The sequence below is a fragment of the Lasioglossum baleicum genome, chromosome 9, assembly GCF_051020765.1.
Source record: "Lasioglossum baleicum chromosome 9, iyLasBale1, whole genome shotgun sequence".
In the NCBI taxonomy this organism is placed as follows: domain Eukaryota; kingdom Metazoa; phylum Arthropoda; class Insecta; order Hymenoptera; family Halictidae; genus Lasioglossum; species Lasioglossum baleicum.
In genome coordinates, this window is record NC_134937.1 from 8,783,019 (window position 1) to 8,796,580 (window position 13,562).

Genomic DNA, 13,562 nt, shown 5'->3' on the forward strand with positions numbered 1-13,562 from the left:
TATTAACGTGGTGTTTCAAACGTAAATTCTCGTTCGTGTTTCCATCGGAGTGTAAATCTTACCGCAGAGAAGCGACGCGACGCGTGAAGTCTTGTTCGCCGTGTAACCTGGATCTACATCGAGGACCGAGTCAATTATCTGATACGCTCCTACCAACTAGCGTGTTGCGCGAACACGCTACTATCCGTAAGTGTAAGTAATCCTATGGAATTCTATTCAACCATACAAACGACGGTTATTGTCGATTTACGAAAATCTTATGAAAATTCTATACTCGAAGTTTTTGAGGAAAATTCGCCGCGATTGCCGACTCGTTTTACGTACTACGGAAAAGGAGGATAATTTGCACGTCGACCGTTTAACCCGTTAGCCGAGCAAAATTGCTGGCACTTGATCGTGTTGTTGCTCGCATCGATTATAACAGCGTACATTATTTGATCGAGCACTTGCATTTATCGTAACAAAGAATTGATTGCGGTGTGTACGATCGAACAATCATCTGGATACGGCGCACAGTGGGACCTTTCGTCCAAATCGGAGACAAAATCAAAGAACGACGAAATCAAGAAGATTTTTTCTACGACCTCAGGATATTGCAAAATCGATTTCTTGAAATTCTACATGTTTAACGAATTTTCTCAAGGTTAAAAAACTTTCTTACCATAATCTCCCTATTTTTCCCATATTCTGCAAAGTTTCAGCTTTAATTTTAAAAAAATTTCATCGCTCTACCTCATTTCTATCGAAAGTTCTTTGATTTTGTCTCCGATTTGGACGAAAGGTACCACTGTGCGGCGTGTCCGGTATTTTGATGTTCCAGAGATTCGCTTTATCTCGTTTAGCTCTGTTTACAGCTGTATTTATCAAACGGAACGAAATATGTACATATGTACTGTATTTAGATATGTACCGCACGCGCCGAACAAGTTTTACGACGTCTGCAGTCTCTGCGACTTGCGTTGCATCGTATTCGGTACATACGTCTTGAATCGTGTCATTGACATCGACCACTTTCGCTTGACGAATAAATCAAGGACATAACTACGCTTTCACGATTCCCCGAACGTTAGGATTTGTAAAAAGTTAGCGTTCTTTCGATTCTTCCAATAAAACCTGTACTCGCACGTTTTGAATACGTAACACGGCAATCAGAACGTAATTACACCAATTACTCCTAACCGCGAGTTCGTTCGTTACTTTTTATCTGAAACATTCCACTATCTGGGAATCGTCAGCTTATTTAAATATTCCGCCATGACATTTATAGGTTGGGTTCGAGACTCCCGAGAATTGTCTCATTCGAGTTCTTCGATCGGTTGCTCGAGTGCGGAACTATTTAATATAATTGTAAGTCTATGCGAAACTGATTTGTAGATATTGAATTCTAAAAACACAGACAAGTTTGTTAATCCGAACGAGTAGATTCTATCGTTTTCATATATTTTATAATGAGTCTTAAATTGCTTGCAAGAGTTATGGATGGTTAACGATTGGTTACACGTATTGCGAATACATAGTCGTATTTCATTGTGTATCATCGAAAACACTGACTCTTGTTCCACGTCAATTATGGAATTCGCTGCGCTACCAGCTCGAGCGAAATTAAGAACTCGTTGGTCGAGTAGAAGCGAACGTCTATATATGAATACATATGTATGTACTGTACACGCATACTAGGAATTCAGGCTTGTCTTCGAAATGGCGCGTAATCTTCTTCACGGTTGTATAAAAATACATTTCTAGAAGTTTTCGTATTTTCGCGTATTTAGACTTTAAATTTCCACCGCGTATACATATACACAGTGGGTGAACGAAATATTTATACACCTCCTAAAAACGAATAATGCTTTACTAGCTAATGTGTAAAGAATTTCTTTTTCAAACTGTTATTCGTCGCAATTGCGAAGGAAAAAGTAAAGGTGATTTTTTAATTTTTTCTCCGTGTCTGCAATAAAAATTTAAAACGTGTATTTGGTAAATCTAAGTAAATCATATACACGTACACAGTTTCATCGAGATCGGTTGACGCATAAAAGAGCTATATGTGCATTGTAAGATGTAAAAATCTTCGAATTTATAGGTTTTGCGATTCATTTAAATCGCAGATTCTTACAATTTTTGTTATTTTAGATCAATTATATATTTCATAAGAGAATCTCTTGGTCGATTTCGATGAAACTTTGTACATGTATATAATTTACTTAGACCTTCTAAATTTTCATTAAATAACAATTTAAGAAAAAAAAATCATTTACACATTAGCCTGGGTCCAATTTTGCAGAAGTTATTCGTTTTTAAAAGGTGTACGAATACTTTGTACACCTACTGTACATAGTCTATTTTCGAATCAACGATGATATAGGAAATAATACTGACGTGGCTCGAGTATCGCGCGATGCGTTCTCGTTTTGAACCTCCACCATCGGTCCGGTATAATTTTTATGCGGCATTTATTCGTGTTCGTTCGTTACGACCAACGACCAATGTGGCAGGACGGGGAACAAACAACACGAATTGTAATGAGTGCAAACGTTGTGCCGAGCGAAGATTTTAATCGACGCTTTCGATTGTATTGCTTGTTCGTCGATGTATTGGATATACATATGTAGACACCTACATTACGCGTAGCGTATGCAAGGTAAATGTACTTAGGCACGTAAGTTTGTTGATCGAAGCAAATCACCGCAAGGAATCAGCTTTGACGATAACGTGTTGCGCCATTTAAGACGTTTCTTGTAGCATACTCACGATCAGTGTATTGCAAATTCAATTTCTAGTGCGTTGCATCATCTTTTGAAAAAAATACCCGGTTATCAACTTGATCGCTGATACTCGATCTGAAAGAACTCGACCATATTTATGTACATACATATCGACGTTTGGTTTGATTGAATCGTTGTGTCATTGGTCGATTCGACTGAGCGTTCACCGGAATTGAGTGTTAATTTTTCATTGAAATTAAATCGAAATGAAGTTGTTGGTTATATAAAAAAATGTAAACTTTGGTCAAGTCTCCGGTGTTGTCGTCAAGGTGATTATTACAATTTCAATTTCACACAATCGTTTCATAAATTATAAACATAAATCAGAATGGCACATCGGTCGGCAGTGAATTAATTGGAATCGAACAAACTCGATGCGTCAATGGAAATGGCAGACGCAATTGGACGATTGGGGATCGTCGGTATAGACTGACTAGAGAAACGTTCGAGCTAATCTAATCATTAGAATAAAAATCGTATAGATCGCGGTATCCGGGAAGTGACCCCGAGGATCGTTCTACCTACGCTTGAATTCATTAAACTTTGTTTTCCTTCGTTGTGTACGCAATTACCACGGTCGGGAAAACGATCGACAAAATGGAAGGAGGAAGGGTGAGAGTGTGAGGAAGAGAAGTGGAGGGGGTGAGAAAGATGGAAGTGGGAAGTAAGTGTACTGAATACGTTTGAATAATTGGAATCGTTCGCAGGGAAATGGACCGAATTTACGTGGACGAGGAGACTGGTGAGATCATAAGCCTGCCAGTGAACGAATGCGAGGTTCAACGGCACGTGGTCGCGGTAAATAATGCCGAAACTGGAGAACCGGAGATGAACTTGATGGGGACGAATACCGTCAAGAGCCGAAGGATACGCTTCCAGGTAAATCGAATAAGTACCGTCTCCAGAAATCTAATTCCAAACAACCGTCCTGTACTATCCGTGTAGTCGTTTCTCTGTCAGAGTTTTTCAAATGGACCGACATTCGTTCTATACATGCATATCGCGTTCGTACGATACGTTTTCTGGTCTCGCCGCAAACAGCGCTGCAAACGCGGTAATCGATTCCCGCGTTTACTTTCGATTACTTACTTTCTGTCTTTCTGTAAATTACAGTGGTCGCAGAATCACGATCACTGTCGTAGTTTTAACTTCATTCGCGCCGTGATTTTTTAATCCAGCGTGAATTTGCTCACTGCCATCCTAATTCTTCATTCCGATTGAATTACCTCTTTTTTTTAAATACATCAATTAGCTTGCATGAGAATATCTGCATACAACGTAAATTTACTTCATTTTCAATGATGAAAAGATTAAATTCTCTTTTAAAATTAAGAACTTTGACTACTGAAAAACCCCACATTATCGAGAAACGATATTATTAATTAATTGATATGATTAATAATAGTAATATTAATAAATAGCAATTGTTTAGATTCCAAAAGAAGTGAAGGAAACGTTGTCGGTTAAGGATGGTTCCAAAAAGACCGACGAAAATCTGAGGGACTCGGAATCCGTTCCTATTAGAACATGCTTCAGCCAGATACACCCGATTTGCCTGTTCTTGCTGGGAATCGTGTGCTTCCGTTGGTTCTTGACGGTGATCATGGTCTTGGAGGTGGCGTTCCATGTTTGGGCCCACCGCAAAAATAAATCACTGAAGAATGCCAACGTTTACTTTCGTTCGCCGTTTCACGCGATCTCGTCCGAATTCTGCGCGATCTGCCAAAACGAGACGTGCATGGATCGCGTCGGGAAAATGCAGCAGATACGAATGCAAAGATTTTTGCGACAGTGCGATTATATGAAACGCATCGTAACGTGAGAAACTTTGACATTGTCACGGAAACATTGCAGAGCATCGCGTCGGTTACAATTTACAATCGTTTCTTCCATCGTCAACTGCGAAGAATGCGAGAAACGTGTGTTGTATTAAAGATAATCTAGTATTAAGAAAGTAACCGAGTTACTAGGCATTTTTATCGTTGCCAGTTGTACGAAATTTCTAACGCGCGGATCTAAAACATATATAGTATATATAATATAGAAAATAGGAAGTAAGTAACTGGTGCGGGACAAGATTTTTCTATCGGGCATTTCCTCTATCGACTAATGATAAGAACGGAAAAGTATATGTAAGATAGTTTCGCGTATATCTGTTATATACTTACGAAAAGATTTTCTAAAAAATGTCTATTACACGGTGGAACTGCAACAAGGAACGAGGACAAGAATATAGAATTATCGTTTATTTTAAAAAATAAAAGGCTTGTATTAAACTTTATTCTATGAATGTAAAAAATAAGTTACTCCGTTAAGGCACTTGTAAGCAAATATTTTGCATATCACAACTTATACCAACAACTTTGTCACTCGTTATCCAAGCAATAAAACGATATACAATCTTTAATAAATCGGTGGCTGTTTTTCCTCCTTTAAAATAATCAGACGTTGCATGCACAGTGCAATTGATTGAATGATTGCATCCTACGAGATGCGTTTCAAGAGGTGTCCACTGCTGACGGTACTATAAAAATAAATTATGATTGTGCGAATGCGCGTCGTCCTAACGTAACGCTAAAATTTCCCTAGCTGCCAATTGGCACAGAGCACTGAAGTTGCTGTCAAGATGAGATCTCCAGAAACGGCATTTATTCCAAACGTACGCGGGATAATTCGGACTCTGTATGCCGTGAAAGATTCGAGCAACCGCGCGGCCATTGAAATTATTGTCTCGATAGCTTACGATCAAGTTTCGAATATCGCCGACTACCTCCGCCTCGTTTTGCAGTTTCATCTGAAACGAAAATATAAAAGACGCGTTTAGTCGTTTCGAAAAAACGACAAGATCGTTTGTGCGATATCTTTCGGACGAATCATGTTTCTTACTTGTTTCAAATCGATGTCTAGGAGTACTTCTCCGGCGAAGTATTTTCGAATGACGCCCTTCAATTCTTCGGACTTGTTGGTCGTCTCTTCGTTCATGGTCGTGCAATGAATCACCGACGGCGTGCTAAATTTATGAAGCGTCACGCCAATCGTCTCGAGTTGTTGCAAAGCCGACGTTTCTTGGAATTGTGCGCGACTAACTAACGCGTCCAATGCTTCGTCTAACTCCTCTTCCGTGAGATCGCCGGGCGCTCTCACTCTTAATCCTAGCGTATCGTATCTGACCGAAAGCGATGAACGCTTCGACGCCCCGTTCACTGCAAGCGTGTAAGCATACCAAACAAATGAGTATTCGTGTGCGTGCAGGAAGTATACTCGTACGACTAATTATAATTGGACACACCTGTCTTCCATTCCAAGCTTTTAAGATGACTCTTTACTACTCCGCTGTCCCATCCGATAGCGGATGCCACATCTACGACTGGAAACTCGATAATGCTGTTGTCTTCGTGCGATATACCCTTCTGTAGGTCCAACGCTATCGCCATCGCGAGCGGTGGTGACTAAAATAGGAAGAATCAATGGGAAAAATAGCGAAAAACACTGAAATTGGCCGGAGAGACTGACGATGGACTCACCGATTTCGCAGCTTGTTTCAGAGCTTGAGGACCACTGTAACTGGACACCCTAGCTCTCGCGTACACGGACGAGAGGACGGTGATAAACCTTTTCGGGTGCAATTCGAGATAGCATAGAAGGGTCATGATCGACTCTTCCGTGATATCCAAAGCTATGACGGTATCGTTGACTGGAATGGCAACCTCGTGGCCAGGACATCTGCGAGCGCCATTTGTCTCGCGAAGCTTTGCGCACGAACACGGGACGAACACTTTCTGAAGTAACCGTCTTATCGTGTGCCTGTCGACACCGTTCGCGTAAATATGCCGTCGCAATTCCCACTTGTCGTTGTCCTCTTTAGGGTTCAAGAACAAATGACAGTGCGCCAAAAGACCGTCTCGCCCTGCTCTTCCGACTTCCTGGACGTAGCCTTCGAAGGTACCGGGCATATTGAAGTGGATAACGGCGCGAATATCTGGCTTGTTCAGACCCATACCGAACGCAACGGTAGCTACAACGATTCTGGTTTGACCGCTCATGAATGCTTTCTGAACGATTTTTCGACGAGAGGCCGACAAGCCGGCGTGATACGGTTCCGCTAACGAAGATATTTTGCTGTTGACTTTATCGGGTTTGTGTGGATCCTGTTGAAGAAACACGAATAGATACGATTCTAGCGCTCATGTCATAAAAATGATCGTACCTGCAAGGATACCCTCAGGAGGCCAGCAATTCTCGCGCATTCTTCTCTACGAGTACAATAAATTATGATCGAGTCGCACTCCTGGAACCTATCGCTAAGCAATAACTTGACTAAAGCCTGATCTCTGAACTCGTCCCTGGAGACTGTTAGCAACAAGTTCCGTGGCATCGGAGTATCGGATATGACCCCACCAATTCCATCGTGTACACCTAAGTGACTTACAATACTTTCGGCAGTTGCTTTGGTTGCAGTGGCAGTGAGAGCCAACACCGTTCGGACGCCTAGTTTTTCTTTGAGCACCCTACATACCATTAGATAAGACGGACGGAAATTGTGCGACCACTGCGAGATGCAATGAGCTTCGTCTATACAGGCGAATGCGATCGGTGGAAGCTGCCTGAGCAGTGCTCCGAATCCGGTGGACTTCTCGCCGGCGACCACTGCTTCCGGAGAAATTAGCAAAATATCCATTTTACCCTGCTTCACCAATTGCATAATAGTGTCCCGCACCTTTTGCGTTTGACCCGTGTGCAGACACGCCGCGTTTAGAAATTCCGGCACGCCCGTCACTTGGTCGTCCATCAAAGACACCAACGGCGATATCACCAGCGTGATGCAATGCGAATGTTTCGCGTAAAGGTACGCGGGTAATTGGTAACACAAAGATTTGCCGGAGCCAGTCGACAGGGTGACCAAAGTCGATTGTCCGGAGAGTATTCTCATCACAGCTTTCTCTTGTCCAGGCCTGAAAGTCTCGTGGCCGAATTGCCGTAATGCTTCGAAGACTTCGGACGGTGTCCCTGCAACGCGCAAAAGTTGCGATTACACGTCCAAGTTCGTTGGACAAGATCACTTTATTGAAACGCGTATAATTATCGACGCGACGATACCTATACAGGATTGATCTTCCTTGGTGTCGTAGAGAGGCCGTACAGTGTCGATCTCGGGCGGCAGCAATTTCGATATCAAATCTTCGGGAATTTTATGTCCGCTCAAAAGTACCTAAAAATTACCAACACAATTAAGTAAGGTAAGTGCAGATATGATTACGGAGTATGTTCATTACCTCGTCATCGATAGGTTCCCATAGATCTTCGTGGGACTCGTTCTCGTTCTCGGATTCGCTTTCGGTTTCTTCTTTGGCCGACTGCTGCTCTACCACCTTGGAAGAGTAGGCCGGTTTTTGGGGTAATCGATCGATTCTATTCGCGTGCGCCATAAGCGCGTTTTGACTAGCCATTTCTTGTGCCTCCTCCAACGTTGGGAATTCCGAGGTTTCGTCCATCTCGTCCAAAGGTATCAGGTCGTCGCCTTTCCTGTTCGGACAAAGTCTCGAGAAATGACCAACGTCGCCGCACCGGAAGCAAGTCGCGACGCTATGCTTCTCAACGAAATCGGCTACCTCCAAACTACCCTCGCTAGCTCCCAATTCCTTTTTCCTTTGTTTCCATTGGTTTTTCTTATACTTTGAGAAATTGAAATGTTTCTTACCGCGCACAAACACTTTCTTTTTTAAATTTATTCTGACAAAGTTTTCATTTATCTTCCCTTCGGCTACCTTTTTCGCCAATTTCTCTTTGTCTGTTAATTTTGATTTTGATTTCGTGGATACAGCGGGATTGACGGATGTATCGTCAGCGGTAGAAGACACTGATTCGGAGCACAGCTCGATAAGGTCTCCTTGACTTTTCTTGTTGATCACAAAACGTGGAACAGCTTGTAGAGTTTCTATCGCGTATATCGCCGGCTGTTTGTCCTCTGTTGTATTTTCCGCATCTGCAGTTTCGGTTTGTACAAAATCTTCCTCTGTGTCAACGTCACGCCGTACAGTCTTTTTCCTTCTCGAAGATCTTGTTGTTTTCGTAGTACTTTCCTTCTCCTTTTTGATATTCGTCCCATGAATGGTAGTACTTTTCTTCTCCTTTTTGATATTCGTCCCATGAATGGTAGTACTTTTCTTCTCCTTTTTGATATTCGTCCCATGAATGGTATTACTTTTTCTGGCAGTGCTTGCTCGCGGTTTTGTTTTCTTGTTCGTACCGCTTGCATCGTTTTTATTGAAATCTGGATCGGCATCTTCATCATCCGACGAAATACTTTTGATTCTCCTTCTAGCTACCTTGCGGGAACGCGGTTGTTTTTTGTTTGACGGTTCATCCGCAACTTGTTCGTTATTCGACTTTGCGTTTGCAGCATCGTTTATTATGTTTTTGCTTGTCCTGCTGCTGGCATTGCTCGTTGTATTTGTTTCTTTAACGCTTGCATTATTAGTTTTCATTGCAGGAATAGTGCTAGCGCTATAATTATAATCGGTACACGGTTGTTGTTCATTAGGAGGTGTAATAACATTACCATTCGGAGGCATGATACGGACGCTGACGTCATTATCTGTGCAGAGCCTTTTAGCTGGATAGCCGTCTTGGTCGTTTGATCTCTTTTTAAAGTTTCTAATACGTTTTCTATGTTCTTCTTCCGAATCGCTGTTACAAACAAAATCTTCTTCATCGGATATTTGTACAGATCCAAGTGCTTGTGCTTGCACATACTCTTTGGGCGATCGAATGCTGGATTCCATTAATTCAATGCCAGAGTCGCTTGTACCGGAAAGTCTCTGAGAATCCAGTGCTGGATATTCCAAATTATTCTGCTTGGCACACCTATCTAACCAGCCTGGATTCAAATTTCTATTAATCATATGACCCTCTATTAATTGCTGCACTGTGTTGATAGCTTGGGTAGTTGGTTTGTGTTCGACCAGGGTAACCTTCACAGAATCTCCAAATATACCTTTCGCCTCCTCGAGAACATTGACTCCATCATTGACATTTGTGTGTGCTGTTGCGGTTTGTTCTTTTATCGATGTGCTACTTTTGTTCACTTTTAACTTTGTCGCCGATAATGATTTTCTAGGATTCCTTTTCGTAAAGCTAGAACCTTGAAATTTATTCTGCGATAGTTGAAAAGACGATGACCTATTTATGATTAAGGACTGTCTTTTTTTAGGCACTTGTTCATTGCTTTTACTCAAATGTTCGCCCCACACGTCTTTTACATTTTTCAATTCTGTTGCCTCTTTTACAAAGGCAGAATCTGTTGATTGATTTTTGTTACAGTGTGGATCTACATTCTCTGTATCTTTTGTACGACTTGTTTCCACGTCGTCCTTATTACTCTCTTCTATAGTTTTTGTACTTTTTGTTCCTGCTTGGTCTATATTATCCTTCTCTATAGTGTCTGCACACACATTTTTCGTTCCTACATCTTCGATATTCTTCCCTTCTATAGGCTCTGTACTTTTTGTCCCTGTATCTTCAAGATTCTTTTCATTTATGTTTAATGCATCTATCGTACCAGCGTTTTCAGCATTGATTTTCTCTGTACTTTCTATGATCTCTGTGCCCTTATTACCATACTTATCGTCAGAATTCAATATTTCATTTTCGCTTCTGGTCTCTTCAACCGATATTCGTGTTATAATTTCTTCAGAAATAACATCCTGCACCTCGTCCGAAAATGTAATATCTGTAAGCGTTTCTTCTAAGGCGCGTGTCTTTAATTTCCAATACATTTTGTACGCTTCTTTTATTTTTATGTCAGCCTCCTTTATATCATTCTAAAAATGGCAAACAGTTTGTTAAAGATAGCACTTTTTTTGTAAACTGTCGTTGTACAGAGGAGCAGTAAGTCAAACGATAAGATTGATAAACGATATTCAAAAGTAAAGTATGTCATTCTAAGCGCCGATTATTTCTAATAAAAAGCTAAATATGTACATACCTTGTTTGGTTTACGTCCATGTTTCTCCGTAAAGCGACTTTCCCATAATTTGACACGAACCTTGTATTTTTGGTAGGACGTTTTGAACACGGGATCCTCTAGTATATTCATGTTCGCATATGGAATAATGAGACTCGTAAAATTGATGCTTCTATTTATGAGAACGATTTGTAATATATTGAAGGTTAGAACGCGCGGATCCCTACACTCTGCGGGAGCATCCCGCGTAAAATACTATGTATGTAAATACAAGGGTTCGGGACAGTTCGGGAGCAAAGTGCGCATGACAGTGACAGTCGACCTGTCCGTTTCACTAACAGACTAACAGATGTGAGCTGTTTTGAAAGAAGGTAACATTCGATACATTCGAGTAACGTACTTTTAATTTATAATTATATTGAATTTTTTCAATACAACTCGTTCCATTCTTACCATTCGATCTATATACAAATACATTTCATATTTCGTTAAATAACGCGCTTTTGCGAAAACTGATAATTATACATTTTGAGTATATAATTCGATTCAAGAGTAATTCGATACGATTCAGTTGCATAGCGTCATTATTTAGAAAAGTACAGCGTAATGGTTTATTCGTTGGGTCTTTTCACCACCAACCTTGATACAAGGTCTCGAGTTAATTGTTGTACGACAGGACCATATTTCATCTGTGCACAAAAGTGCACACTTTTTCATTTTTTTTTTTGCTAAAGGTGGTTTTATTATTATTATTATTTATTTGTTTTACGTGTCGCATTAACTGGTATGGTCATTAGCGACGGGACCTTGCGCACCACAATTTTTGATATCACACGGATTCTTTTCCAATGAAAATACTGCATTGGAAATATTTCCAGAGGTGTATACAATATATTTGTATACAATGTTTCTTGCGGTAGCGTGCAATACGCACATGTTCTGCAATGTTGTCGTCCGGTACTCATTTATATTCTAAATGTTAGGCGCAATAGTGGGAATCATTACGTACGCGCAGAAGCTTACGGTAAGTAACATTGACCCAAGTTCGCGTACGTAGTTCTAACCGTAAACATCTTCCAGTCTTGAACAACATTTTTGTGTTAATTTCAATAGGATTTTATCGAAAAATCTAATCATTTTAAAGAACATGTTCCCGCACGTACGTAACTATATTTCGTAAAACGATAGAAGGTACCGTTATGAGAAAATAGACGTATACCGAACAGGTGTCCTTTCCGGATACCAGTCATCGTACGAGATAAAAAGCATGACGATCGGATGGAAACGGAAGGATAGGACGAACAGTTCCTCTTAAACATTTTAATTGGCTGACTTTTCGACCGTGGACTTTCGCACGGACACGTATATAGTCAGGTGTACTACAATTAATCGACACGGTTGATTATATAAATTACAAACGCGACCGGCAGGTGAGCAGGGCAAATTGAAGTGCTATTTTGAAAAATGATGGTGGCCTTGATAATAATAAAAACAAATTTTTCGAACTTTTTTTATTGCAATGAATCGAAAAAGTGATCGGCTTTCGTTTAAAATATTTTTTTATCTGATTATCTCAAGTACTTGACAAATCGTGAAAAGTGTTACGTAGGACACCCTGTATATGTATAAAGATGAAATAGTATGCAATGCAGGGCCGGCGGTAAATTTTCTCAGTATGTGATGCAAGTCTTCGATATGCCGCCTCTTAAATGTTTCTCGTTAAAACAACCTTCGATTGTGATTTTAAGAAATACGGTGAATCATAAATCGTATACATCAATATCGGAATAACATAGACCAACAATATAGAAAAGGGTTGCGTAAAAATGTATAGTTATTGAATGGTTCAAATTGTATTTTGATTTCGCTGATTATGCCGCCGCCTTACGGTGCCGCCTGATGCGGCCGCATCTCTCTGTAGCACGGCACGGTCCTGATAGTATTTATGATAACGTAAACTTCATCTCGGGTCATATAGACCCGAGGAAGACAGCATTCTAATACATTATTTGATCACTGATCGAAGACGAAGAGAAAAACGCGAAGACGAAGACGAAGACGCACGCTTGCGTGGAGGAGTAGAGCTGAGTAGAGCCGCGCCGGTCTCGGTTGACGGCGTCGCCACCTGGTGGCCAGCGTTCGTATCAGTATAAGGCAAGATGGCCGAGTGGTGGTGACGGGTCGTGGAATGTACGGCTGGAGAATTGGTGATCTCGGCGCACCGCGGATGGCCTAGCCATGGCCGAGTTCAACATCGACGTCGGCAAGCTCCCGGAGGACGTGCGGGAGAAGCTTGCTGAGCTGGATCTCGAGTTGTCCGAAGGTGAGTGAAAGAAACACCAAGCTTTTCGCGATACGGTTCGCCTATACGCGAACCCGTACCCTTTCTGACTCACCCCGTAACTGCGCTCGCCAGAGAAAGAATCCCCTAGCCCCCGTAGTTGATAAAATCGATAATACTGTCGCCGTTTTCCTACCCAAGTAAACCGGCCAGAGCTTCATGCTCCACGATACGCGATATCCACCGATCTTCCGAGAACAGACCAGACATCGTTCTTCCCCTTGTCAAACGTTCGTTATTACACGAAGATTCGGAATTGTTCGGAAACTAGTTTGCTCGGTACGGGACACTCTCTCGAGTGTTTCTATCGACCGCGCCTCGCTCTATACGCATCTCCCGTTGGCTGTTCCCATTGGACCACCACCAATCACGACCGATTCATCGTTCGATTTTTTCACACTCAATTTCGAATCCTTGCGTTTGCATTTGCGTTTGCGTCTGTCTCCCGATCCCGATGATCCCGCGACAGCGACGACGATATCGACGACTACGTCGA

At 41.5% G+C, this 13,562-nt stretch overlaps 2 protein-coding genes across 4 annotated transcripts; one reads left to right on the forward strand and one right to left on the reverse strand.

Annotated features, from left to right (window-relative positions):
• Positions 1 to 44: 44 nt before the first annotated feature.
• LOC143212263 (uncharacterized) lies at positions 45 to 5,173 on the forward strand. Of its 3 annotated transcripts, none has more exons than XM_076430877.1 (3): positions 45 to 186; positions 3,470 to 3,641; positions 4,195 to 5,173. In XM_076430877.1, the coding sequence occupies exons 2-3, from the start codon at positions 3,474 to 3,476 to the stop codon at positions 4,582 to 4,584; spliced, it is 558 nt and encodes a 185-aa protein (XP_076286992.1). In that variant the 5' UTR covers positions 45 to 186; positions 3,470 to 3,473; the 3' UTR covers positions 4,585 to 5,173. The 3 variants fall into 3 exon arrangements, with proteins under 3 accessions (XP_076286992.1, XP_076286991.1, XP_076286993.1); XM_076430876.1 differs by having other exon boundaries at positions 51 to 192; XM_076430878.1 differs by lacking the exon at positions 45 to 186 and adding an exon at positions 2,499 to 2,638.
• On the reverse strand, positions 5,007 to 13,141 carry Recq4 (RecQ4 helicase). The gene is made up of 8 exons (XM_076430689.1): positions 10,747 to 13,141; positions 8,036 to 10,582; positions 7,860 to 7,971; positions 6,970 to 7,769; positions 6,287 to 6,910; positions 6,052 to 6,211; positions 5,649 to 5,965; positions 5,007 to 5,556 (listed from the first exon to the last, which is right to left on the reverse strand). Exons 1-8 carry the CDS (start codon positions 10,855 to 10,857, stop codon positions 5,326 to 5,328), a joined length of 4,902 nt encoding a protein of 1,633 aa, XP_076286804.1. The 5' UTR covers positions 10,858 to 13,141; the 3' UTR covers positions 5,007 to 5,325.
• Positions 13,142 to 13,562: the final 421 nt, after the last annotated feature.

Excerpts from the sequence above, each read along its gene's own strand:
- LOC143212263 (XM_076430877.1), top strand. The coding sequence starts at position 3,474 with ATGGACCGAATTTACGTGGACGAGGAGACTGGTGAGATCATAAGCCTG. Across the intron at positions 3,642-4,194 it reads GCCGAAGGATACGCTTCCAG|ATTCCAAAAGAAGTGAAGGA; the intron begins GTAAATCGAATA and ends GCAATTGTTTAG.
- Recq4 (XM_076430689.1), bottom strand. The coding sequence starts at position 10,857 with ATGAATATACTAGAGGATCCCGTGTTCAAAACGTCCTACCAAAAATAC. Across the intron at positions 5,966-6,051 it reads AAGCTTGGAATGGAAGACAG|TGAACGGGGCGTCGAAGCGT; the intron begins GTGTGTCCAATT and ends ACACGCTTGCAG. Across the intron at positions 5,557-5,648 it reads TAGACATCGATTTGAAACAA|ATGAAACTGCAAAACGAGGC; the intron begins GTAAGAAACATG and ends TTTTCGTTTCAG.